This window comes from Folsomia candida, unplaced genomic scaffold, assembly GCF_002217175.1.
Source record: "Folsomia candida strain VU population unplaced genomic scaffold, ASM221717v1 Fcan01_Sc018, whole genome shotgun sequence".
NCBI lineage: Eukaryota > Metazoa > Arthropoda > Collembola > Entomobryomorpha > Isotomidae > Folsomia > Folsomia candida.
Genome location: NW_019091210.1, coordinates 1,472,147 through 1,496,877, shown reverse-complemented (window position 1 = coordinate 1,496,877; position 24,731 = coordinate 1,472,147). Strand labels below are relative to the sequence as shown.

Sequence of the window (24,731 nt, the reverse complement as noted above, 5' to 3'; positions counted from 1 at the left end):
TACACACATGCACACAATCTGATTCGGGGGAGATCAATCTCATACCGATCTATTTTTAGCCCTAGACCAAAAATGGAATTTGGAGAACAAGGGAATCTTGTTGGTCTCTTTGGCTGGGCGTCGTCGGCAGAATTCTCCCCTCTCCTCATTCTCATTCACTCTGCAGGACAGCTTTCGACACGTGAGTGCAGTACTGTGTTTTACAGATTTAGTTAGTTTTTAGTTTAAATTTTTTGAAATTTCCATTGTTTCCAGGTTCGTTGCAGGGCTGACGGAGAAGTGAATTCCATCAATTGTTGGGAGAAGTGGTGTTTGGTTTTTCGGATCGTGACCGGGCCAGGCCTTAAGAGTCGGGATGGTTATTGAACAAAAATTCGTGGCTGGGCAGGAGCCTGATCCTACCGAATTTCTCTTCATTTCCCTGGTAAGTTTTGTGCAAAATAATTTTGCAATTATGCAAATTTGCGAGATCAGATTTGTAGTTGAATTATGCTTCGTAATTTTTTTTAGACTTGCATTTATTTAGAAACTTCTAGTTGAAAGTTTAAAAATTTGTGAACTTATCGAATTTGCACAGTTTAAAGAATCCCAATTTTATTTGCAAATTACAGGAAATGAAGATGAAAGACGAGTCGACGCCGTACGACGCCAAGACGACGTGTTGGGTCCCTGACCCGGCAGATTGCTTTATCCGGGGGGAAATTCGCAGTCAAGATGGTGACAGTATCATGGTCTGGACCGGAAATGAGGTACACATGTACTAAAAATTGGAAAGATGAGAAAAATGAGCTGAGCTAACTTCGCCAAATTTTGTGCAAATTTTAGGAGAAGAAATTCAAGAAGGACCAAGTCGCTCAAGTGAATCCACCCAAGTACGAGAAGTGCGAGGACATGTCCAACTTGACCTTTTTGAACGATGCGTCCGTCTTGCACAATCTCAAGTCCAGATACCAAGCAAAGTTGATCTATGTAAGTCATCTTTTTTGAGGGGAAATGAATTTGACAAAATTTGTGACTTGAAATTTTGTAGAAAATATGATTTCTCAATTGAGAAGGCATCATATCGTTGAAATTCTTTCGTAGATTTTATTACAATTTTGTCACGTAGCTGGGTTAAGCAGTAAGGACAGTGCGCGAATGATGTCATGTGTTCGACTTTTGTCGAATAAGGGTCAAGGCATCATATCTTTTCCAAGCTAATTATTGTTAACACGGGGCATACTTAAAGTAGAAATTAGTAGAAAATCGATCACATTCTTAACGCTTGGTCCACGTCAGACAGAATTTACGTGGATTGGCAATGATATAAATAGGCGAGAAATGTTGGCTCGGAGTTAATTATGGTGGAAGGATGCACATCTCATCCTCAGTTTGAGCAAGTCACATTATTTTAGTCTGCAATGCTCGGAAACGCATGTATGTATTCATCTACATATGTATGTACTTGGCAGCGAGTAGTTTTTTATGTCAGGCTATTTTCAGAGTATGCCAAAAGATAGGGATTTGGAGTTGAGGAGAGCCAAGAAATACCCGGGTTCGCCGGTTCGTTTTTTTTGTGGAGAAATTAAGCAAAAGAATTAAATGTGCATTTTTCTTAGATAGTGTACAGGATAAAATATGTGAAGGATTGAAGACGACACTTATAAATATGCAGATCGCTTATCGTTTAATTTCCTAGAATTTTATGTACGAAGCGTACCAAAGCAAAAATTAGAGGATGATTTATAAAAAAAGTTGAGTTCTGTTTAATGATACGAAATACTAAATTTTACATTCAGCGATTTTGCTTTCACTTTACTTTCACCGGAACAATTTAAATTTGATGAAATTAAATAATCGTCATGAAAATAAAATTAACCAATTAAATATAATTAGCTAAAATTGTGTACTATTCTGCCATTTAATCTAAAATTTTGAAAATTTTGAAATAAATTTCACCTTTTCAGACTTATTCTGGTCTCTTCTGCGTCGCCATCAACCCGTACAAACGGTACCCCATCTACACCGTGAGGGCCATGAAGATCTACACCAACAAGAGGCGTAACGAGTGCCCACCCCACATTTTCGGTGGGTTTAGCAAACAATTACTTGCGAATTGTTCGAACTATTTTTTAAAATTATATTCTTCTTTTATTCAGCCATTGCTGAGGGTGCTTACCAAAACATGATCCAAGACCACGAGAACCAGTCCATCCTTATTACCGGCGAGTCTGGTGCCGGAAAGACGGAAAACACCAAGAAGGTCATCGCTTATTTCGCCAACGTCGGCGCCTCATCGAAAGGAGAAACGAACAAGGTTTCCCTTGAGGACCAGATCGTCCAAACCAATCCCGTCCTCGAGTCCTTCGGTAACGCCAAGACCACGCGTAACGACAACTCGTCCCGATTCGTGAGTGGCAATAATTTTGAAGGGGAAAGTTTTGCAATTTTTTATATTTGCAAATCCTTCAGGGTAAATTCATCCGTATCCATTTCGGACCCACTGGAAAGTTGGCTGGTGCTGATATCGAGTCTTGTAAGTAAATAAACATACGTTAAAGTGGGATAGGAATGCGAAAGTTTGTAGCTGCGTAATAAATTTTATAAAATAGCCGTGAGTTTAAAGAATTTCGATTTAGAAACACAAAATTATGCAAACATTTTCTTGTCTAAAATTAAATCCACCATACTTTGTAAAGTTACCGCACCCATCTCGTGAAAGAATTTGGATTATAAACCATAAAAATTATAGGAACATTCTAACTGAAAATTTCTGTAACAAATAATTCTGCAAAGTTACACATTATAAAGTTACAAAATAAGTTGACGTGAATTTCCTAACTTTTAATCAGCTCGATGGAATCCATTTTTCTAAAAATTGACAAAGAGAAATCTCATTCTATTTTAATTCCTATCAAAATTTTAAATTATTCTACCTATAACTTCATATTCTACGAAAAGCAAGTTTAGAAAATTTAAGGATTTTGTATAATTTCAAAAACTTGTTCGTAGACTTGCTCGAGAAGGCCCGAGTCATCTCTCAAATGCCTCTGGAGCGTTGCTACCACATTTTCTACCAACTGATGTCCCCCGCCTGCAAGGAGAAGGGTGTGAAGGACATTTGCTTCTTGGGCGAGGACATTTACAAGTACCACTACGTCTCCCAGGGAAAAATTACCGTCCCTTCGATCGATGACAATGAAGAGTTCCTCGCCACCCACGAGGCTTTCGAAATTCTTCTCTTCACCGCCGCCGAGCGAGAAAATTGCTACAAGGTCACCGCCTCTGTCATGCACATGGGAGAGATGAAGTTCAAGCAGAAAGGTACATAATGTCGCGGCAGGATTTGAATTTTGCCCGTTTACCAAGAAAAAAATGATAGATTTTTATGGGGAAAATTGATATCGAGTGGCGAAAGCCTAATTCAAATTTTGGCGCTTTACAAGCTTGGTTTCGAACTATTTTCGAAATACTGATTTGCACTTCAAAATTTGAATTTTTTCTGTACACGTTTACCTCGAAAAAGACTAATAGCTACATACTTCAGTAGCACTTTTTACGGGAAAAATTTGTAAAGTATGGTATATTCGAATTTTTACCATGCAGAAGCCTGATTTTGGTGTCCAATTAATTTTGAAATACTGAGTAACAGACAAAATTTGAATCTTCTCATCGTAAAATTCTACATAGAAACCCAGATTTTAAGAGACCAAATTCAAGTTTTGGTCCTCCATCAACTTATTTTAAATATTTCCCTAAAAATGTCGAAATACTCAAAATCAAATTGTTCCCCAGGTCGTGAAGAGCAGGCCGAACCCGACGGTCTTGAGGATGGCACCAACTGCGCTAAACTTCTCGGCGTTGACGGCGAGCAGATGTACAAGAACATTTGCAAGCCCAGGATCAAGGTCGGCACGGAGTTCGTCACCAAGGGGATGAACGTCAACCAATGCTCCTACACTTTGGGCGCCATGGCGAAATCCATCTTCGACAGGATGTTCAAGTGGCTCGTCAAGAAGTGTAACGACACCCTGGACACGAAACAGAAGCGTCAATCCTTCTCCGGAGTGTTGGACATTGCCGGGTTCGAGATCTTCGACGAAAACGGTTTCGATCAGTTGTGCATTAACTTCACCAATGAGAAATTGCAGCAATTCTTCAACCATCACATGTTCGTTCTTGAGCAGGTGTGTAATGTGTGAAATGCGATAAAATAATGGGGTTGATTTCTTGCAAGTTTTTGGAATTTCTTGTACGGAACTGCAAGAAATATGAGATACAAAAATGAGAGAAATTCAAGATGCAAAAATGCAAAAACAGGCGCCACCTAGCAGCTCTTTGTACTGCCAATAATTAAAGAAATTGTCCGCTTCATGGCGTTTGAAATTTGCATTTTCGCAAGAAATTATACTTACCAAAACCAATTTTTTGCACCTGTTTTTGTTACGATAAACACTAAAAATGTGAATTTACATGTATAATTTATGCTAATTTTTTTATCCGTATAACTTTAGGAAGAATACAAGAAGGAAGGTCTCGACTGGATCTTCGAAGATTTCGGAATGGACTTGCAAGCTTGCATCGAGCTGTTTGAGAAGCCCATGGGCATCTTCGCCATCCTTGAAGAGCAGACTATGTTCCCCAAAGCTACCGATCAATCATTCCAGGACATGTTGAAGACCAACTTGCTCGGCAAGTATAACTGCTTCATGAAGCCCAAACCACCAAAGCCAGGTAGATACATATTCTTCAAAAATTGGAAAAGTTTTTTGTTCGTAATGATTTTTTATTTTATTTATTTTATTTCTGAAAACATAAAGGTCAGAAGGAGGCTCACTTTACGGTGGGACATTACGCCGGAAACGTTGCGTACAACATTGCCGGTTGGTTGGAGAAGAATAAGGATCCCTTGAATGACTCTGTGGTCGATCAGTGGAAGAAGGGATCCAACGACTTGGTCGTTTTCCTCTATTCGGACCATCCCGGACAGAGTGGAGACGCTGGAAAGGATGCCGGTGGTGGCAAAGGTGCATATTTTAATATCAAAAAAATAATGTTATGAAGCTATGCAGATTGAAATGGAGTTGATTTAAGATTAAGCGGTATTTATAAACGAGATGGAATAGAATTAGTGAAGATTTTTGGAGAATTTTCACTTGACCATTGACCCCTTAATTAAGCTGGGAGAAAGTCATGTATTTATGTCTTTATTGATGTGATTGAATGCTGAATAGGTGGTGGCAAGAAGAAGGGAGGTGGTATGTCCAGTGTATCTTCGTCATACAGAGTTAGTTCCGGGGAAAATTATATTCATTCGGTTGAACCCCTTGGATTTGAACCCTTTTAGACCGAATGCTTTCCATATTTTTGTTACCTGGTGCATATTTCCCTCCTTGTTTGATACATTTTTTAGTTATTTCTGCCTCAATTTAACACTATCTTCCGACCTTACTAAAGTGTGACCCCTTGAGAATTCCCAAAATATTCCAATATTAAGTTACATAATTAATCACAGCGTTTAATATTTTTTATCCATTTCTACCTTTCACCGACTTTCACCTCAAATGTATGTGCATTATCCCTGCTGCGATGACCTGGAGAAACGTATTTTTTACAAAACCTGCCTCAACTAGATTTTATTTAATGATCCATTCTTGAAAATGTGAATCCTACGAATTTAGTAATTTAATACATGTACCCCTTTCACCCTGATTTTACCCGTATTATTGTATGTATTTATATGAATCTGATTTCACCCGTAAATTATACCAAATCTTCTCCAAGCACGAGAACAAAATCTATCCTGATCGTGTTCAAGTGAATTTTAATTTCTACAAATTCTAAAATTCTTTATATTTCTTTCCCCACAGGAACAATTGAACAACTTGATGACCACTTTGAAAGCTACGCATCCTCATTTTATCCGATGCATTGTGCCGAACGAGGTCAAGACACCCGGTCTCGTTGACGCCCATTTGGTTATGCACCAGCTCACCTGTAATGGTGTGCTTGAAGGCATCCGTATTTGTCGGAAGGGATTCCCCAACAGGATGAACTATCCTGACTTCAAGCATCGGTACACAATTTTGATTTTTTTTTAATTTTGAAAATATGAAATTTTTTTATTTTCGAAATTTTCAATTTTTCATTTTATCAAATAGTTACATCATCCTTGCCGCCGAGCAGATGAAGGCGAACGAGAAGGACGACAAGAAGATGGCCACCGCTTGCTTTGATGTCATCGCATTGGACGCTGATCGATACCGTGTCGGTCACACCAAGGTTTTCTTCCGGTGAGGAAACTTAAGAGATTGTTGTGGATTGTGTAACAATTATGAGAAAGTGGAGTAATTTTATTGTTGTGAAATCATCTAGTGCCGGAACCTTGGGTTATCTTGAAGAAATGCGTGACGACAAGGTTGGACAGGTCATGACCTGGATGCAATCTAGGATCCGTACCTTCTTGCAGTTGAAGGAGTTCAAGCGACTCCAGGAACAACGGTAAATGGGTTAAAATACACAACAGTTTAGCCGAGTTAAACTTTCTCTTTTTCGAAAAATCAAACTTTCCTAATTCCGAAGTTTTCTAAACTTTCGATTTCTCTAACATTCCAAGTTTCTCTTTTAGATAAATTTCTTCCCAAATTTCATTTTACCTCCTTCAGAAACATCAAAAATGTCGTATTTGTTTCTTATGAAAATTTCAACTTTCTTCCATTCATAAAATTCAAACTTTCACGATTTACAAAATGTTAACTTTTTCATTTTACAAAATTTCCACTTTCCTTTTTTTAAAAAAAAAATTTCACTTTATCTACTTACAAAATTTCAACTTTCTCCTCATCCACTTGCACTTGCTAACTCCGAACTCTTATTCAAAAAGTTTATCTTCTAAAAAGCACAAAATTCTTCCCCGTTCGAATTACCTTGTTCACAAATTTAATCAAATTTCTCCCCCAACTCCACAGTATCGCTCTCCAAGTCGTCCAACGCAATCTCCGCACCTACGTGCAGATGAAGCAGTGGGTGTGGTTCGACGTCATGCAGAAACTCAAACCTCTCATCGCCTCCTCCAAGATCGGCGACGAGCTCAAGAAGCTTGAAGAAAAAGCCGAAAAACTCGAGGCTGGAGTCGCCAACGAGCAAAAACTTAAAGCCGAAGCGAACGAGCGGGAAGCCAAGGCGGCCGCGGAGCGCGACGACATTCAGCGCCAACTCGAAGAAGAGCGCGGAAAGGGAGGCGATTACGGTGTGCGACTCACCAAAATGCAGACGCAGAAGGAAACCCTCGAACAACAAATTCAGGACGCGCAGGCCAAACTCGTCCGCGAGGAGGAAGCGCGCACCAAGCTCTTCGCCGAGAAGAAGAAGATGGAGCAGGAACTTCAAGGCATGAAGAAGGACTTTGAAGACCTCGAGCTTGCCGTGAACAAAGTTGAAGGCGACAAGAACACACGTGACCACCAGATTCGAACTTTGAATGACGAAATCTCCCGCCAAGACGACCTCATCAACAAGCTGAACAAGGAGAAGAAGCACATGCAAGAGCTCACCTCGAAGACTGGGGAAGAACTCCAGACCGCGGAGGACAAGGTGAACCATCTCAACAAGGTTAAGTCAAAGTTGGAACAGACTTTAGATGAGTTGGAGGAGTCGCTCGAGCGCGAAAAGAAGCTGCGCGCCGATTATGAGAAGACCAAGAGGAAGGTGGAAGGAGATTTGAAGTTGACGCAGGAGTCGGTCCAGGATTTGGAGAGGAATAAGAAGGAGTTGGAACAGGTGGGGAATTGTTTTTGTGGGGGATTTAATTTGGCAGGATTTAGTCAAATCTGTTTCAAGGAAAGAATTGTTTGGCAGAATTTAGTCTTTCCGTTTTCATGGAAAGAATTTTATGACAGGATTTAGTCTTTCTATTTTCATGGAAATATTCATATCGCAATATATAGTCTCACTAAATTTTTTCCTTCCTCTTAATTCAGACCATCCAACGCAAAGACAAGGACATCCAGTCTCTCACCAGCAAATTGGAGGACGAACAAAGCGTCGTTTCCAAGCTTCAAAAGCAAATCAAGGAATTGCAAGGACGCATCGAAGAGCTTGAAGAAGAGCTCGAAGCTGAGCGTCAAGCCCGCGCTAAGGCCGAGAAGCAGAGGAGCGATCTTGCCCGCGACTTGGAAGAGCTGACCGAGCGTTTAGACGAAGCCGGTGGCGCCACCGCGGCACAAATCGAACTCAACAAGAAGCGCGAGTCCGAGCTAACCAAGCTTCGCCGGGACATTGAAGAAGCCAACATTCAACACGAATCCAGCATGGCGGGAATCCGAAAGAAGCACAATGACGCAGTCGCAGAAATGGCGGAACAGATCGACACTCTTAACAAGCTGAAGGCTAGGTGAGTAACAAATTTCCTAATTTTATGTTCCCCAAAATTTCAAAAATTTCTACTAACCAATATTAATGACATGATGATACTTACATATATTCCGAGTTATTCCATGATAACACTATGGGAAGAGTTTGATCAGTTAAAATGCAATAAACGATTTCACTTACCGACTCAGCAACATTTAAACTTCCCTCCTAAAAAACAATCTCACTTTTCCCCAGGGCCGAGAAAGAACGCCAAGGCATGTCCTCCGAGCTGAACGACATCCGCTCCGCGATGGACCATCTCAGCAACGAGAAGGCGGGTCAAGAGAAATTGAACAAGATCTGGCAAGGTCAGCTGGGTGACCTTCAAGCCAAATATGAAGAAGCCGCGCGAACCCTGCAAGAACTCGATGGTTCCAAGAAGAAGTTGGCGATTGAGAATTCCGAACTTTCGCGCCAATTGGAGGACGCCGATACGCAGATTTCGACCCTGAACAAGCTCAAGATCTCGCTTGCTCAACAGTTGGAGGACGTCAAGCGCGTCGCGGATGAGGAGAGTCGAGAACGTGCCGTACTTTTGGCCAAGTTCAGGACCGTCGAACATGACCAGGACGGATTGAGGGAGCAATTGGACGGAGAAGCGGAAGGCAAGGCGGATCTGGTTCGTCAATTGTCAAAGGCTAATGCGGAAGGTGGGTGGATTAATTTGCGAAAATATATACGTTTGCAAAATTTGTAATCATCTTTAATTAAATTGCAGCTCAACTTTGGCGTGCAAAATACGAATCGGAAGGAGTTGCCCGAGCTGAAGAGTTGGAGGAGACCAAGTAAGAAATTGTTTCGGATTGGGGCACTTTGTACATAAATAAATTAAGCAACATAACTTGCGAAATTTGCTGAAGTTTGCAAAGCCTTTCGAAATTTAAGAAATTTAGAATCATAAAATAGTTTTGGAAATTTGAGATTTCTTTTAAAATTTATGTTGATGAACTGAGCGAATTTTGTGTTTTGCTAGTATTTTTACTTCGCAAAATTTTTTCACAAATTTCCTTGCAAGGCACAGAAATTACAGATAATCCACAGCAACTAAAGCAAAATAGGATAACCCGAATCTTTTTTGGATTTGTAATTTTTGGCGAATCCACTCACGACACACTTTCTTAATTTTTTTAATTTCGAAAAACTTTCACTTTGTACCATTTGCAATTATTTTTCCTGGCGCAAGCTGCAGGCCGAAATTTCTTAGAGCTGCTTAAATATGCAAAACAAATTAAAATGCTATTAAAATAAGACGTTTTTCTATATTCCACTTTTGCGAAAAATTTACAAAATTTGCAATTTTTCCCTAGGCGCAAATTGCAAGCTCGTCTCACCGAAGCGGAAGAAACTATTGAGTCCTTGAACCAAAAAGTGATCGCTTTGGAGAAGAGCAAGCAACGTTTGGCCACCGAGTTGGAAGACATGCAGCTCGAAGTGGAGCGTGCCAAGAGCTTGGCCAACGCGATGGAGAAGCGCGCCAAGGCTTTCGACAAAACTGTCTCCGAATGGAAGCAGCGCGTCGACGACCTGGCCGCGGAGTTGGACAACAGCCAGAAGGAGTGCAGGAACTACTCGACGGAACTCTTCCGTCTGCGAGCGGTCTATGATGAAAGTCAGGAACAATTGGACTCTGTCCGACGTGAGAATAAGGCTCTCGTCGAGGAAATTAAGGACCTCATGGACCAGGTTGGTAATTCCAGTGGTAACTAATTTAGTAGTGGGGACGGATTTTTCCGATATTATAAACCCAGTTTAATATAGATTTTTCCGAAATCCGATTTAGCCATTTGGTATAACCAGGTTATAAAAAAATCGGTTTTTTGAAACAGGTTACTTTCGATTTTTTGGTAAAAAATCCCTTCGAGCTAGGATTTTACATTTCTTATTTTGTATTGAAAATTAATGTTGGCGAAATATTTTTTTCTCAAATTTTACTTTATTATGTTTACAAAATTTTTAAATTTCACTGTTTCAAAAACCTGTTTAGAAAAGTTTTGGTAGAAATTGGAAATCAGTTTTACCGATTTCTCTAAATTGTCAAAAATCGAATTCTAGTACGCTAAAAATATTCCGATTATAAATGCCCTAAAATTTACTGGTCGCAGATTTTAGCCTCCTGCAAAACTAACCTTAATTTCTCCTTTATCCTCCCGTCTAGATTGGCGAAGGTGGCCGCGCCATCCACGAGTTGGACAAAGCCCGACGACGTCTCGAAGTTGAGAAGGATGAACTTCAAGCCGCTCTTGAAGAGGCTGAATCCGCTTTGGAACAAGAAGAATCCAAACTTCTCCGCGGACAGCTGGAGCTCTCCACCGTCCGACAAGAGATCGACCGACGCATCCAAGAGAAGGAAGACGAGTTCGAGAACACCCGCAAGAACCACATGCGCGCCCTGGATTCACTCCAGTCCAGCTTGGAGGCTGAAGCTAAAGCCCGCGCGGAAGCTTTGAGACAAAAGAAGAAGCTCGAGTCGGACATCAATGAGCTCGAAATTGCTCTCGACCAAGCCTCCAAGGCTGCCCAGGAAGCCCAAAAGAACATCAAGCGCTACCAAAACACCTTGAAGGAAACGCAAGGCGCTCTTGAGGACGAGCAACGCGCCCGCGACGAAGCGCGAGAAGCTCTTGCCAATGCGGAGCGACGATCCAACGCACTCTTCAATGAGTTGGAAGAATCTCGAACTCTCCTCGAACAAGCTGACCGAGCTCGACGAAACGCCGAACAAGAGTTGACCGATGCGAACGAACAAATCAGCGAGCTTGCCGCGCAGGCTAACAGCCTCGCTTCGGCGAGAAGGAAGTTGGAATCTGAGCTTTCTACTCTTCATGTAAGGAGATTTGTTTTATGATAATTTGAAATTTGGTAAAGTTTACGATTTATTGGGGGCATTCAAGTCAAATCATATTCGCAAATTGTTTTAAGAAAATTGGCGATTCGTTGGTGATTAACTGACCATAAATTGGTGACTACGTAATTAACGATTAATTGTTGATTAATTGAGGGCTACACTGGTCTAGCAAATACGAAGGAAAGTTCGCAAATGAATTTTCAGTCCAAAATACAGGGAAACTTGCGAATTTTTTGGAAGCTTTGTCAAAATATGAAGGAACTCGTCTTGAATACCCTCAATAGTTAGTTTGCAAAAAGCTTAAAAAATCAAGCTTACCTGCTCACATGCCACATTTACTTTGCTATTCCCACAATTTTTTCAAATTTCTAAATTTCCTCCCTTTTCCAGACCGATCTCGAAGAGATCCTCAATGAAGCCAAGATGTCTGACGAGAAAGCCAAAAAGGCCATGATTGACGCCGCTCGGCTTGCCGATGAACTTCGTGCCGAACAAGATCACGCCCAACACCAGGAGAAGCTCCGCAAGCAGTTGGAACTCCAAGCCAAGGACTTGCAAAACCGGCTGAACGAGGCTGAAACTCTGGCCCTTAAGGGAGGAAAGAAGGCCATCGCCAAGCTGGAAGAGCGCATCCGACAACTTGAAGGCGAACTTGATGGAGAACAACGCCGACACGCCGATGCCCAGAAATCCTCCCGCAAGAACGAGCGCCGCATTAAGGAGATGACCTTCCAGGCTGATGAAGACCGCAAAAACCACGAACGCATGCAAGACCTTGTTGACAAACTCCAACAAAAGATCAAGACCTTCAAGAGGCAGATTGAGGAAGCGGTGAGTCAAGTTTATATATTTCAAAATTTTGGGGGTAAAATTTATGGGGAAAATTACGAAAGTTTTGCACATGAATTTATTGCAAATTTTAGCTACATTTTCAGAAATTCATTTTTTATTTGTTTGAGAATGAGCTTGGCATTTATAATTAAAAAATCGGGAAAAGATTGGTGACTGAACTTGCTTCAGGTCAGGCTTTTTTTATAAAATTAAGCGTTTTTGTTTTGAAATTTCTAAATTTAATTAAAAAAAAATATTATCTGAAAAGTTAGAACAACTTTTAATTAGATAAAATTAGACATTTTGATTTTGAGATTTCTTAAACTTAAGTCCTACTAAAAAATCTATTATCCGCAAACTTAACACAAAATATTTAAACTATGAAATTATGCGTTTATATTTTTGAATTTCTTCTAAACTTGATGCACATTACAATATTAAATTCCGATTAAAACAATTTAATATCTGAAAATTTAATGCAAAACATTACAGTTTCTAATGAAATTTAGCATTCTTAGTTTTTTAATTTCTACGAAATTTATGTTACATTTCTTGAAATTAATTAATTTTCCCTCCATAATTACAGGAAGAAATTGCCAGCCTGAATCTCGCCAAGTACCGCAAGGCACAAACTGACTTGGAGGATGCCGAAGAGCGATCCGAGGTCAACGAGGGCGCTCTGGTCAAGCTGCGTGGTCGCCGAGCTGGGTCCATGGCCCGCTTGGCACAGAACGCAGAGTAAGATCTGCTTCGCCAAGAAAGAGATGCTTTCGGGTGTGTCATCGTCACGATCGTCGTCAACGTCGTCATGACAACGAATAAAACCACCACCACTCACCTAGCTCTTGACAACTATGTCAGTTATTTCTTTGTTCTTCCGTATTCATTTTAAACTTATTGTCTGTACTTTCCTCACCTCAAGACGTAGAAGATAATAAACCCACAAGCAAATCTTTAAAAACTTAAAAAAAACTGGGAGCAAATTGTTTTATTTTATTTACATACATACATAAATACTCCACAAATTATTGATAACATGCAATAAATTTGCAATAATAATGCTTTATTATATTCATTTAAGTACTAAATTAGAAATTTCAATCTAAACTAAATTCCTACCCATTTTAAATGGAACATTTAATTTAAATATTCTTTTTATTCAATATCTAATTCTCTCTGGTCCCAATTTCTAAAATTAATTCGTAAATATTCATTAAAAATTACTGAACTGGATTGACAAAGAAGATTGCGAATTACATCCTGAAATTGCATCCGAAGTAAGTGGTCCATGCCCCATGGTCCACTTAAAAAATGATCCACTGCGAGCTATATACATATCCCGTGACCTACCACACCTTAAAATAAAACTGTATACAAGCTAAACATTTTTGGTAATACGACACATCCAGGTAAATATATATTATGCATAGAGGTCACTATTGATTTTCATGTTTTGACGTCGTTGTGCTTACCTACATGTGATAAGCACAGTGATAGTGTTATGCTTACATATGTGTCTATGCATATGTTATCTGTTCGTTATGTTAAGGTTTTTATATCCTCTTAATGTGATCTTGTTTTACAAAAATTCATCATACATAACATAAATAATATCGTAGATATGTACATACATACTCCTGTTTTTTTAACTATACGATCCTCGACGTCATCACTCTCATTACTAATAGCATTGCAGTGGTGACGTCGAGGGTCGTATGGTAAATAAACCGACTGTACATATAGTGCTAAATTACGAGGCATGCTGACGATCAAACGGACGTGAATAAATACATGTGCGATGCACGTATGTATGTATGTATGTGACTCTACCGGATACTTTACAGCGTATCTAGCATTAGAAGTGTAAGGTTGGAAACGATACAAGCAGATTTATCGTGTAATCCACAATCGCCATGATATAAGTAGTCATTAATGATTTCTGGATACTGTAGAAATTGTGTGCATTGAGTCCAGCATAAAAAATGAGGGGCCTTGTTCCCCTCAGTCTTTTTGCGAACTGAGCATCCCTCGCACCAAGGATTTGTCTCCATTTGACCAACGTTGTCGCGGAACGCTCATGGATGCGAATCCCAACCGGAAGTAAGGACAAGATTATGGTTAAGACGCACACAGCGAAGAAGGGGTACGTGAGGTAGAAGACGAATGGCAGCCCAATATCGTAGAGACGAATTGTTGCAAAATTGAGAGCGGATGATAACACCAAACCTGACCCCATGAGAATGAAGGCAATTGTGGCTAAGTAGCTTTCAACTACACGATTCATTATTATAAGCTGGTTGAAATAGTTTAAGGTTTCATTCCATCTGGCTCGAGTTGTTGCAGGCCTATAATTTAAAAGAGATATGCTTGACCATTTACATATACATGTAATTATATAAATAATGTATAAGTTGCGCATGTACGTACATACGTACATAAGTTACATAGTGAACCACCGCAAATTGCTTCATTATAACGTAGCGAAAATTCCTTCACTTAAATAATTATTTTCCATTTTTATGAAACTACGCAGTATTTAAGTATGCACATAGATATTTCGAATTACAGATGTATAATTGTGAAGTAATTAGCCAGACATTTCTATTGCGTTTGTACATAACATGTCTAGAAACTCGATACCGTTTTGGATAATGTGAAATTGTGAGCTTTTCAGAAATTATGTGACTCTATGATTACTTTGTGCACAGTCAATAAATTGTTCTTGGAGTTAATCTGACTTTCCTTGAGACAAGTTTTCTGAAATAACGAGTTAGATCGGTTAGATTTAGTCGTGTTTCGATAGCCGATCGCAGGGCTTATGAAACCATCGTGTTTGTCTGTCTGACGTTTAGATAATTCTCTTTAAATTATTGGATCGGGTAGAAATTTGGTATACTTATATGTATTTGTAATATGGAACCGACAAGTTTAGCCATATGAAGGGTTATGTAAGCTGAAGGTTTTTGTGCTTGACAAAAATTTACATCTGACGGGCTAGCGCCCAGTACCTTCTGGTACCAGAAAATTTCGGAAAGGCTGTATCCAAGGAATTGACGCAAAATGATGAATTAGCTCGAGTTTCTAGCAATTTTGTAAGTGCACATGTAAAAAAAACATATTGGGTGTACTAATATATGTACATATGTATGTATATTTATAGATACATAAACATGTATGAAGTGCGTATAGTTATATGTATGTAGATATGCGCATACTCAAGTCTGATGTTGAGCAAAGTGTCCACTGATTTTATGATAAGTTGCGCCGGGATTGCAAGGACGTACAAGAGGAATGGCACTATCCTCGCGACTTCCGCCGCCACGATGTAAAGAAGCCCGGCTCTTAATGGTATTAGGAGCAAAGAGTTTGCAATTTCATGAGGTAGAATCTTCTCAAGCACGAATATGTACACATCCATCTTCAGTACAAATACGTCAACAAGAGTCATTGGGAGAGGGATGAAAGGCAGTGGGGCAAGAATGGAAAATAGCACCAGCCCTACGGAGACAAATAATTTATAGAAATTTATGTAGTACATATATGTATTTGTGTATGTATGCATAGTATGTATTACATACGCAAATAAAGTTAGGAGGGACACAGAACTTATCACCCACCGATTTTGATGCCCATGCTGTAAATACTGATGGGTGGGTGTAAAATCGGTGGTTGGTAGGTTCCATTCTCCTATATAGGACACGACAATGGAAATACCTGGTTTGTCCAATTTTCCTTCAGGATTTAACAAAATTGGAGGAATCTGAATTCCCTTCCATTTCTTTTTTTGGATAAGCTTACGACCTAATGATACATAAATATTTCAATGCACCCAAATAAAATAAGTTAATATTAGAAAAATATTCATTAACCTTTGATGGAGTCCTCAAAGTCTTCGTAAACCTGAATTATCGTATTGACTATAAGGACGGTATGGTCACCAAAGAATATGAAAAAAATTGCAACCCCCCCAGCCAACCAAATCCCTGCTGCCGCTATAAAATATTGCACCGTGACCCAAACTGGGATGCGAGGATGAAATTTGTACAACTGTCCCAGGATAATGTATCCACAGCAATTCAAAGTGATGCAAATGTTGATGAAAAACACGACAAAATACCACCAGAAGAAGGTTCGGAATGTTCCAGGAATGTGGAGGAATTGTCGTTGAATGGGATCCCATTGGAAAGAGGTTTTCCACAAGTACTTATTTGCTCGAAAGTTAAGCGATAAGGTGTGCCAAACAAGCTCGGACATCTTGTCGAAATGATATGAAGTTATCGCATTTGAGGACGGTCATACATATGTGAAAGAGTAGTAAATGTGAAATGAAAAGTATTCCCATATTTTCTTGACAGGTGCACTCATTTCATGGATGTCTACTTATCGGTAACTTGCTATTTTCTAAGAAAAATAAGTCTTAATTTGAGTGAAATTGCCTGAGTTATAAACAAGTCGATTAATTAACTTATTGGTATAAAAGACCTAGACGAATACTTATTTATTATTCAGAATATGACAATTCTCCTTAAGATATGTGGATTAATACTATATATATTTAGAAGCAGTTTTGGAAATGGAAGATAACTACTTGCGTATCTATGTATTTGGCATATATACCAGCAAATATCTTAATTAATCTAATCTAATCTAGGCACGTGTAATACCTTTAGCTTAATCTGCTACGTAGACAAGGTTGTGTAGGCATTTTCTGTTCAATCAAGCCATTTAAGCCATTTGTCTGATAGGATAAATAACAAGCAGGTTCCGGTCGAGCTCACTATTTTTTCTCCTCTTTAGTTTAATTAACTTTCCAAAATTCAACGAGTTTCTTTCTCATTTTCCCCAAATTAATAGGATAAATAAATCCTTATAAACGAATATCAAAAAAGTAGCGTCAGAACGACCGAAATTTCCTTTAAAATGATATCATATCTGACAATTATATATTTTTAACCTTTGGCCTCGTCCTCAAGGTCATGAGGTCAAAAATAATAACGTCCTTCAAATCCCGGTCAAATTTCATTTAAAATGACACCCCATATGGCAATTATGTACCTTTTTACTAGACATGCACCGAGTACTCGGCGCTGCCGAGTACTCGGCAGATTTTGGCCGTGCTCTCACTACTCGGACTCGGCCGAGTATTTTTGCGTGCTCGGCCGAGTATTTCTTAAATTTTTATATGTATCCAGTACCACTTTACCCGGTACTTACATACACTGTGCAGTTCAAATTATCATGTGATTTTTGCAATCAAAATCAAACTTACTTGAAAATACACCCATGAAATTTGTTAATTCTATTCGGTAATCAACTTTAATCGAAATGTTGGAACAGGCGGAAGAATCAGTAGTTTCACGTCATTCTGTCCACCAGTTCTCAAAATAAAGGCACTGGTAATTAAATATTATGTAAACAATGATTTTTTTGATGATCTTTTTGACAATTTACTCGGTGGCCGAGCCTTGCTCGGTACTCGATTGCCGAGCTTTGCTCGGTGCTCGGCAAACGAGCAGAAACGAGTACTCGGCAAAAATATAGCCGAGTACTCGGTGCTCGGCCGAGTCGACTCTTTCGGTACTCGGTGCATGTCTACTTTTTACCTGTATCCTCATGGTCATGATGTGAATCCTTAGCAATTCGAGAAATCAAAAAAACATTATAGTTGCGATTTTCCAGAACTTAACACAGCAATTGATTGGGAGTATATTTATACTGCATGGTATTAAGAAAAACTCAAAAACTTTGGCCGATCATGTACATCAATAAATTGGTCCATCGTTGGACCATATAAAAAAATGATCCATTTCGAGCTATATATGTATGCCCAATTGATGCCCATGCATGACGCACCACATCTTTAAACCCCCTGCCATTAAATATTATTTTTGGTAATGCGACTCATCCAAATACATAAATATTATGCACAGGTCAATATTGATTTCGATGTACTTATAACATTGTTGTACTGACCTGAATATGATAAGTATTTACATCGATGGTGTTATGTTTACGCAAAATTTATCGGTGCGTCATGTATACATACAAATGTACATATACATATGTACATTTGTATGTATAATATGATAAGTGTTTACATATCAATGGGATCTTGTATTACAAAAATTCATCCTAAATCATATCATGCAATGCTAAATTTCGACGCATGCTGACAATCAAAGGAACGTCAGTACTGGCATGAACACATACATATTTAAATGTTTGCATATGTACATGCATACAATGTGCGTATATACTTATTAAGTATACAAGTACATATGTAGGTTATTAGACAGTGTTAATCCACATTAATTAATTACTTACTTACTTACTTGGTTAACTCGCATAATCCTTAATCCACCCTCACGAACAAAGAATCACCCAGCTCGTTTAAAATAGTAGCAATTAAATAGTGTTTAAATATTGCTTAATTGCAACTGTTTTAGAACAGATTTAGGGCAGAAGGATACTTCTGTTCTACAATCAGCGTTTAAATATACTTATATATTAAAAAATTTGACATTGTAATCCTGATTTCACTAAAATCAGACATAACTAAGCAAGGTTGCCAGTAAACTCGAGTCAAGTGTGAACTTCATGACGTGTCATGCTATTTGCATATTCAGTTTTTTTCAATACTTATGTGTAAGCATATGTATAAATACGGAATCATCACAGATTCTAAATCAGTAGTACGGATATAAAGCTAAAGCTTAATTAGCTTTAGCCTAATTAATTACAATTAATTAATTCCACGGGGAGAAAAATGGAGGAAAAATTTGATACCATAAAAAAAAATCGGACGTGTGATGGGGCGCTGTTCATTTTGAGGGCAACGAGCGGGCGTGGGGCTGGGATTCCTTTCCGTCGTGGCTTAGAGTGGCAGCGGGAAGCCGTAATTCTTGATAATGCTGGTCAAAAGGTTCGTTAAATTTGCATGAATCCGTGATAACTAACGGTTAATAAGTATTTATATGTGCACATAATTCTGCATAGTACACGATTGGATCTGGCCAAAATTTGGATAGCTTCGATGCGGAAAAATACGGACAGTTTTTAATATTTCGGGACAAATCGGGCATTGCCGATGAACACTGTCAAATTAAATGTGATGCGAATGGAAAATTTTGGCTGCATCGTTTCGTGAGCTTAATTATCTAAAAAAAACGGTTCCTTTTAGATGAGCGTATGTGAATTGCAAATTATAACAGGGATCCGAGACTGTTTATCTGAATGGCAAATTACTTCAGGATTATCCAGTCGGTTTGAAATTTGGGAATACATTTTGCTTTTCGCAAATTTGTTCACGCTTTTGGGCCTCATTTTTACATCCCTTCGTCAAAACTAAAGGCGGGAGGAGGTTGCTGTATCGCAATGACCAATTGGACAGAGAATATGTGTTCCTATTTGATGTGAGTTATATAACCTACCAATTCAAAAATTCAATTCACCCATTATAAAAAATACTTACTAAGATTTGAGTTGATTATTATGGGGTGAACCCCCTTGATAGGATCGTTATGCCCGTCTGTCTGGCCGTCCGTCGGTCGGTCCGATAACGCGTGAAAGAAACGAGATAATATTTACATATATTGCGACAAATATTTGTGTGGCCAAATATTTTTGAAATCCGCTATCACTTACATGAGCTGTAAATAAATATACTTCCCGTCAAGGGAGGGGGTGTGGAATTGGTCACACTACTTGGTTGCATGCGTTGTAGATATGTTACATACAACGCATGCAACCAAGAGGTTTATTAAATTCTTAATACAGAGACTGGAGCTAGACAAACGGGCAAATCGCAAGTTGGTGAATGCATCAAAGCTCATTTGCGAAAAGGTTAATAATCAGTCATCATCGACTAATAATCACTTAATTTTTAAAAACTATATCATCCTGACAAACATATTTGAACACGTGGTCAACACAAAAATTTCATGGGACCAAAAAGACCTACTCAACTGTCGCCTCGTCTCAAAATCATGGAACGACTCGGTGCGACTCATTCTCCAGAAAAATTTTGCAAAGAAATTTCGCATAATTATTGATGACCTTGTCTGCAACCCCAACTACCTCGCGGACCAACTTCAATATAAAATCCATCGCATGAAGGAGCTAAAATTTGACGCAATGAATATCAGAATTTTGCAAATGGAGGACAATACGAATGCCAACAACGTGAAGAAGGCAGTACTAAAATTCAATCAAGACTTCTCCTCGTTTATTAATCACCCAGATTTCCACCCACTCAAAGTGCTTACAATGAAGATAGACTATTTCACCCCGAATTGCATCCTCCTCACCAAATTTTCTCATTCCCTGGAAGAAATCGACATCCAGATTAAAATTCGTTGGATTAAGGATGAAATTTTTCCGAATAAATCAGGATTCCCGGAGGATCTAGTGTTTCCAAAATTGAAAAAATTAACCCTCGACTTTCGCAAACGTGAAGGAGATGACTTTGAGAAACTATCGGAGTCTAAATCTCTCGCCAAGCTGCTCTAAGCCTCGTCTGGAGTTGGGGAGCTCATTTTGAATGTTTATTTCAAACTTAACATCGATTTGGACTCCTTTAAGAATTTAAGGAAACTAGAGATTTTCAGTTGGTGTCTTTCCGGTTTAGAAGTATTGACTTTGAACGACCTTCTCACCAAAGTCATGACCTTGCCGGAAGGTCAACTACGCTCCTTCAAACTAGTCTTTAGCTGGGTTGCGGACGAATCGATGGGAGAGGAAATATTGCTATCTCTTTTTCAAAAGCAGCGCCAAAGTTTGGAAAACTTGGAGTTATCCTTTAACTCAAAACTTCGATTTCAACTTATCAGACTGCCGATGTGTATGCCTAATTTGAAAAGGTTATGGATAAGTTCGGATTCTGATAGGAGGACGGGGTGGGGTTCTAGATGGGGGTTTACATTTGATAGTCAGGTAGCGAAGGAGTGTGCAAATTTCATGGCTGTAATTGATTCAGAAATGTTAAAAAAGCTGTTGGTTGTACGCGAAGGAAGGAAATGTAATCGAGAATCGTGTCATACTTGCAACGATTTCTTGGTGCATGGAAAATGGGGTCCAATCCTAAAGCAGGCAAAATAATTTTTGGGAACATTATTTTATTCTTGAGAAAATATTCGTGATTGGGCTTGAAATATGCAAGCTTTCTATATTGTTTTGTTTAATGAAAATGAATTGTTTGGTTTAAAAAGAAATCCTTTAATAATTTTAATAATTACAATAAAAATTTGTCAATTTTGTGTGAAATTGAAGTCAAATAAATCTCCATTATTTTTGAACAAAGATGAATACATATATGTAGGTACATACATTGAATTAGAATTAGAAGGGCAAGTGCAGGAATAAAAAGACTATGTACAGTAGAAACATACTTACATAATCCCCACAACCAATTGTCCATATTTTTGATATATATGCATGTTTTACATTATCTATTTCTTATTTAGGATCATCCATATTCGTCCCATCTACATACATTACTTCTATCCGCATTCTGTACTGATCCTTACATATCCGTTTAGAAAAAAGCCAGCAGCACGTTTACCGTGTTATCGACTACGGCTTGCATGCACGCATTGAACGTATCCATTTTAAAATAGTATATGCTGACGAGACATTAATTCGTATGCACCACAACGACATTTCGACTCTTTTATAGTACCTACTCCTCCACGGCATGCAGGCCATATTTTGTTTGAAACGAGCCGAACTTTCATAAATTTCCGCTGCCGCTTTGAAGCAACTGCTTTCAAAGTAGCCGAACGCGAACGCGCTCAGAAACAAGGTGAATCGGATCGGCGTGGGTAAAATTTGCCAGCATTTGATCGTGATCACGTTGACGAGCACGTGCACTTCGCAGAGAACGTGTTGTGTAGCAGGCCACAAGAGGGCGGAACAGGTCTCTCTGTGTAGGCAATTTAGCACGTGCAAAATTTTGTACAGTGCCAAATTTCTTGACATATTTCTCACATTAAGGGCAGCTTTGGGTTCGAGAGTTGTTGCTAAAAGATACATAATTTAACAGATTGGAACATTCATATGCTTATAAATTCATAACAACGAGCGGTTATCTATTTCTTTACCAATTTGGCTCAACACATGTAAGGATTGTAAAGTAAACAAATAACCACTCTTCGTAATAGCTCACCATATCAGTTTCAACCAATTCCTTGTAATTTGGGCATAAACAACCAACTGTGACGATGCATATGCCGTCCCAAAGATGGCCATGTAGCTCAAAAGTAGCTCGGAAAAGGCGAACAGGGCGATTCCTTTAATGAAATTTTGCCAAAATATATAATGCATATGTCATTTAATTGTTTAGGGTAAATATTAATGTCTGCCTTATATGACTGAAACAGTGCCTTATTAAATATGCCTTACGATGGACTGAATGTTTGCCTTAAACATTAAATTGTGTAGCCTTACATATCTGAAAACGGCCTTATTTTCCTTGGGACGTCGGACAAAAATAGAAATTTCCACCCAATTAGCATTGCTGTATCAACCGGCGAAACAGAGCAAGATTATGGCAACATTTTTAGGATTTTAGCGAGTTCATGTGGCACTAAATATGAGCCAAAAGTATTAATTGCTGATTCAGCAGAAGCAATCACAAACGGCTTCGAATCAGTTTTTGGGAGCAACTTCGTTCGAGTGTATTGTTGGTACCACGTGAGTGCAAAGATCAAGGATCGATTAAAACAAATAGAATGTCCGGAAACCAGGCGTGAATTAAAGTCTGACATAGATTTACTTCAGTTAGCAGAAGATAAACTTGATTTCGATGCGGCTGTACATTTGTTTAGGCAGAAATGGTCCGGAGTTGATGCCGTCAAAAACTTCGTTGGCTACTTTATTGGAGAATATATTGACCAAAGGTGCGGCTGGTATGAAGGAACTGCCCCAGGGTTCCCTTCCACTAATAATGGACTCGAGTCAATAAATGGACTCATCAAACGTCAGGGAACACTTCGGAAGAGGCTACCTCTTGGAGAATTCGTCAACTGTATCTCCAAGCTTCTATCTGGTTGGTCCAGTGAGAGAGACCCTCAGCTACCGGATTACAAACGATTTAGACTCGAACCAGTTATAACAATTGCGGCCATGACCGATGCCTACAATTGGCTTAAAGATACCTCTCGTCCATCAACGAGACAAAAAAAGATTAACGATACCATAATCAAGTTTTTCGTACCAGCCAAAGGAACAAGGTCACTAGATGAAAAGGACATAGCCAACTACATTCAGCTTACAGAGAAAAAGTCGTGGAGAAAGTTCGAAACATACCGGAAGACGAAAGAAAAGCTTTGGGTGATAGAGTATGATATTATAAATTGGATGCAATCCCGTTGTAATTGTCCCATGTTTAAAAAACAGCATATTTGTAAACACTTAATTGGGCTCGCTGCCAACCGCAAAGATTTTAATATTTCTGACGCCTGCAAAAATGTTCCAATTGGTATAAAACGACGCCCAGGTCGCCCCAAACAATGTAAACAAGCTCTTATCGTTGAATAATTATATATTTTTTAATTACATGTGTGATCTGGGTTCAAAGATCATGTAAATAAACAAATTTTAATATCGGGAAATTAAGGCACTTTTTTCAGTCGATTTCTATTTTTTTCAACGTTTAAGGCAAACATTCAGTCAATCGTAAGGCATATTTAATAAGGCCTGGTTTCAGTCAAATAAGGCAGCCATTAAATACCACCCAATTGTTTACTATCAGTAGCTATGTACATGTTTAGCTTCTTTTAAATTACAGCGATTCATCAAAAATTCAAGCTAAACGATATTGTCAAAGTTACCAATTTTGTGGTCATACCAATCCCCGGGTAATAATCTGTTCCCCCAGTACCGCACGCTATGCCTCTCTTCCAAATGTTGCAGGGTTGGTCCGATAGGTTGGACGTGGACCGTTATAACGCCAAAGGTCACGTAAAACAGGCCATCGTCTACGCCACCATTTTCATCCGTATAGTATTCGTCTATAAGAAATTCAACATGTTTCTTCTCGATTTCAATATGTTCGAGATCAATATATTTAGTAAATTGAGATAAACATTTATTCAATTCGTACAGTAATTGGTAACTTGTAAAATCCGTAAGTTGTGTAAAATACTTTTACGAAATGAAATGACGCTCTAATTAAGTTCATAAAAATTTATAAGTTAATTTTCCTAAAAAATGTTTGTAAAATTTTGTAAACGTTTATAAATAAGTTTCCGGAATTTACGGATTTTGCTAAGTTACCAAGCACTGCGTGAACTGCCTCATTATAAAAAATCACTTGACATACTTGAAGCTAATGAAGTAACTACCTTTCAATCGTTGGTGCACCTTACATACCTGATTGATCAGATTATTCGCAGATTTAAAATCATTGGCAAACCATGCGATCAGGAGGCACGCTGCCATGCGTGAAAGTCCATGAGATAACAGCTTCATAGTCGCGTCTGCGCATAACGCGCGGTAGTTTACGGTACACATTGTTACCGCCAAATAGCCAGTGTCCAGAATTAGGTATGATTGCATTATGCCCCAAAGAACGAGACGAATTCGACTCTGGCTGAGTTTTACGGATTGCCCAGCATTGTCCCAATGTATGGGGAGGAAGCAGCATTTTTCGCAAGTTGTGTAGTAC

The 24,731-nt window shown here is 38.9% G+C and overlaps 3 protein-coding genes across 3 annotated transcripts; 2 read left to right on the top strand and 1 right to left on the bottom strand.

The window, feature by feature from the left end:
* The first annotated feature begins 61 nt into the window (after window positions 1-61).
* LOC110857173 (myosin heavy chain, muscle) lies at window positions 62-13,039 on the top strand. Its single transcript, XM_022105779.2, has 23 exons — window positions 62-181; window positions 256-424; window positions 612-749; window positions 826-969; window positions 1,947-2,067; window positions 2,139-2,389; window positions 2,452-2,515; window positions 2,992-3,303; window positions 3,775-4,166; window positions 4,494-4,713; window positions 4,800-5,006; window positions 5,214-5,266; window positions 5,850-6,055; window positions 6,141-6,272; window positions 6,355-6,480; window positions 6,948-7,758; window positions 7,959-8,371; window positions 8,587-9,041; window positions 9,110-9,176; window positions 9,699-10,074; window positions 10,547-11,215; window positions 11,627-12,067; window positions 12,654-13,039. Exons 2-23 carry the CDS (start codon window positions 356-358, stop codon window positions 12,807-12,809), a joined length of 5,823 nt encoding a protein of 1,940 aa, XP_021961471.1. The 5' UTR covers window positions 62-181; window positions 256-355; the 3' UTR covers window positions 12,810-13,039.
* LOC118438132 lies at window positions 12,869-16,892 on the bottom strand. The gene is made up of 4 exons (XM_035857927.1): window positions 15,937-16,892; window positions 15,782-15,868; window positions 15,283-15,565; window positions 12,869-14,412 (listed from the first exon to the last, which is right to left on the bottom strand). Exons 1-4 carry the CDS (start codon window positions 16,319-16,321, stop codon window positions 13,923-13,925), a joined length of 1,245 nt encoding a protein of 414 aa, XP_035713820.1. The 5' UTR covers window positions 16,322-16,892; the 3' UTR covers window positions 12,869-13,922.
* A 1,600-nt stretch (window positions 16,893-18,492) lies between these two features.
* Window positions 18,493-21,364, top strand: LOC110857233. Its single transcript, XM_022105846.2, has 4 exons — window positions 18,493-18,989; window positions 19,064-19,210; window positions 19,279-19,479; window positions 19,844-21,364. Exons 1-4 carry the CDS (start codon window positions 18,834-18,836, stop codon window positions 20,573-20,575), a joined length of 1,236 nt encoding a protein of 411 aa, XP_021961538.1. The 5' UTR covers window positions 18,493-18,833; the 3' UTR covers window positions 20,576-21,364.
* The last annotated feature ends 3,367 nt before the right edge of the window (window positions 21,365-24,731 follow it).

Coding starts and splice junctions, on each gene's coding strand:
- LOC118438132 (XM_035857927.1), bottom strand. CDS start 16,321: ATGTCCGAGCTTGTTTGGCACACCTTATCGCTTAACTTTCGAGCAAAT. Junction 15,869..15,936: donor CTTTGAGGACTCCATCAAAG/GTTAATGAATAT, acceptor ATGTATCATTAG/GTCGTAAGCTTATCCAAAAA. Junction 15,566..15,781: donor AGGAAAATTGGACAAACCAG/GTATTTCCATTG, acceptor TTGTCTCCGTAG/GGCTGGTGCTATTTTCCATT.
- LOC110857233 (XM_022105846.2), top strand. CDS start 18,834: ATGGAGGAAAAATTTGATACCATAAAAAAAAATCGGACGTGTGATGGG. Junction 18,990..19,063: donor TTGATAATGCTGGTCAAAAG/GTTCGTTAAATT, acceptor AATTCTGCATAG/TACACGATTGGATCTGGCCA. Junction 19,480..19,843: donor AATATGTGTTCCTATTTGAT/GTGAGTTATATA, acceptor TTCTTAATACAG/AGACTGGAGCTAGACAAACG.
- LOC110857173 (XM_022105779.2), top strand. CDS start 356: ATGGTTATTGAACAAAAATTCGTGGCTGGGCAGGAGCCTGATCCTACC. Junction 425..611: donor AATTTCTCTTCATTTCCCTG/GTAAGTTTTGTG, acceptor TGCAAATTACAG/GAAATGAAGATGAAAGACGA. Junction 2,516..2,991: donor TGGTGCTGATATCGAGTCTT/GTAAGTAAATAA, acceptor ACTTGTTCGTAG/ACTTGCTCGAGAAGGCCCGA.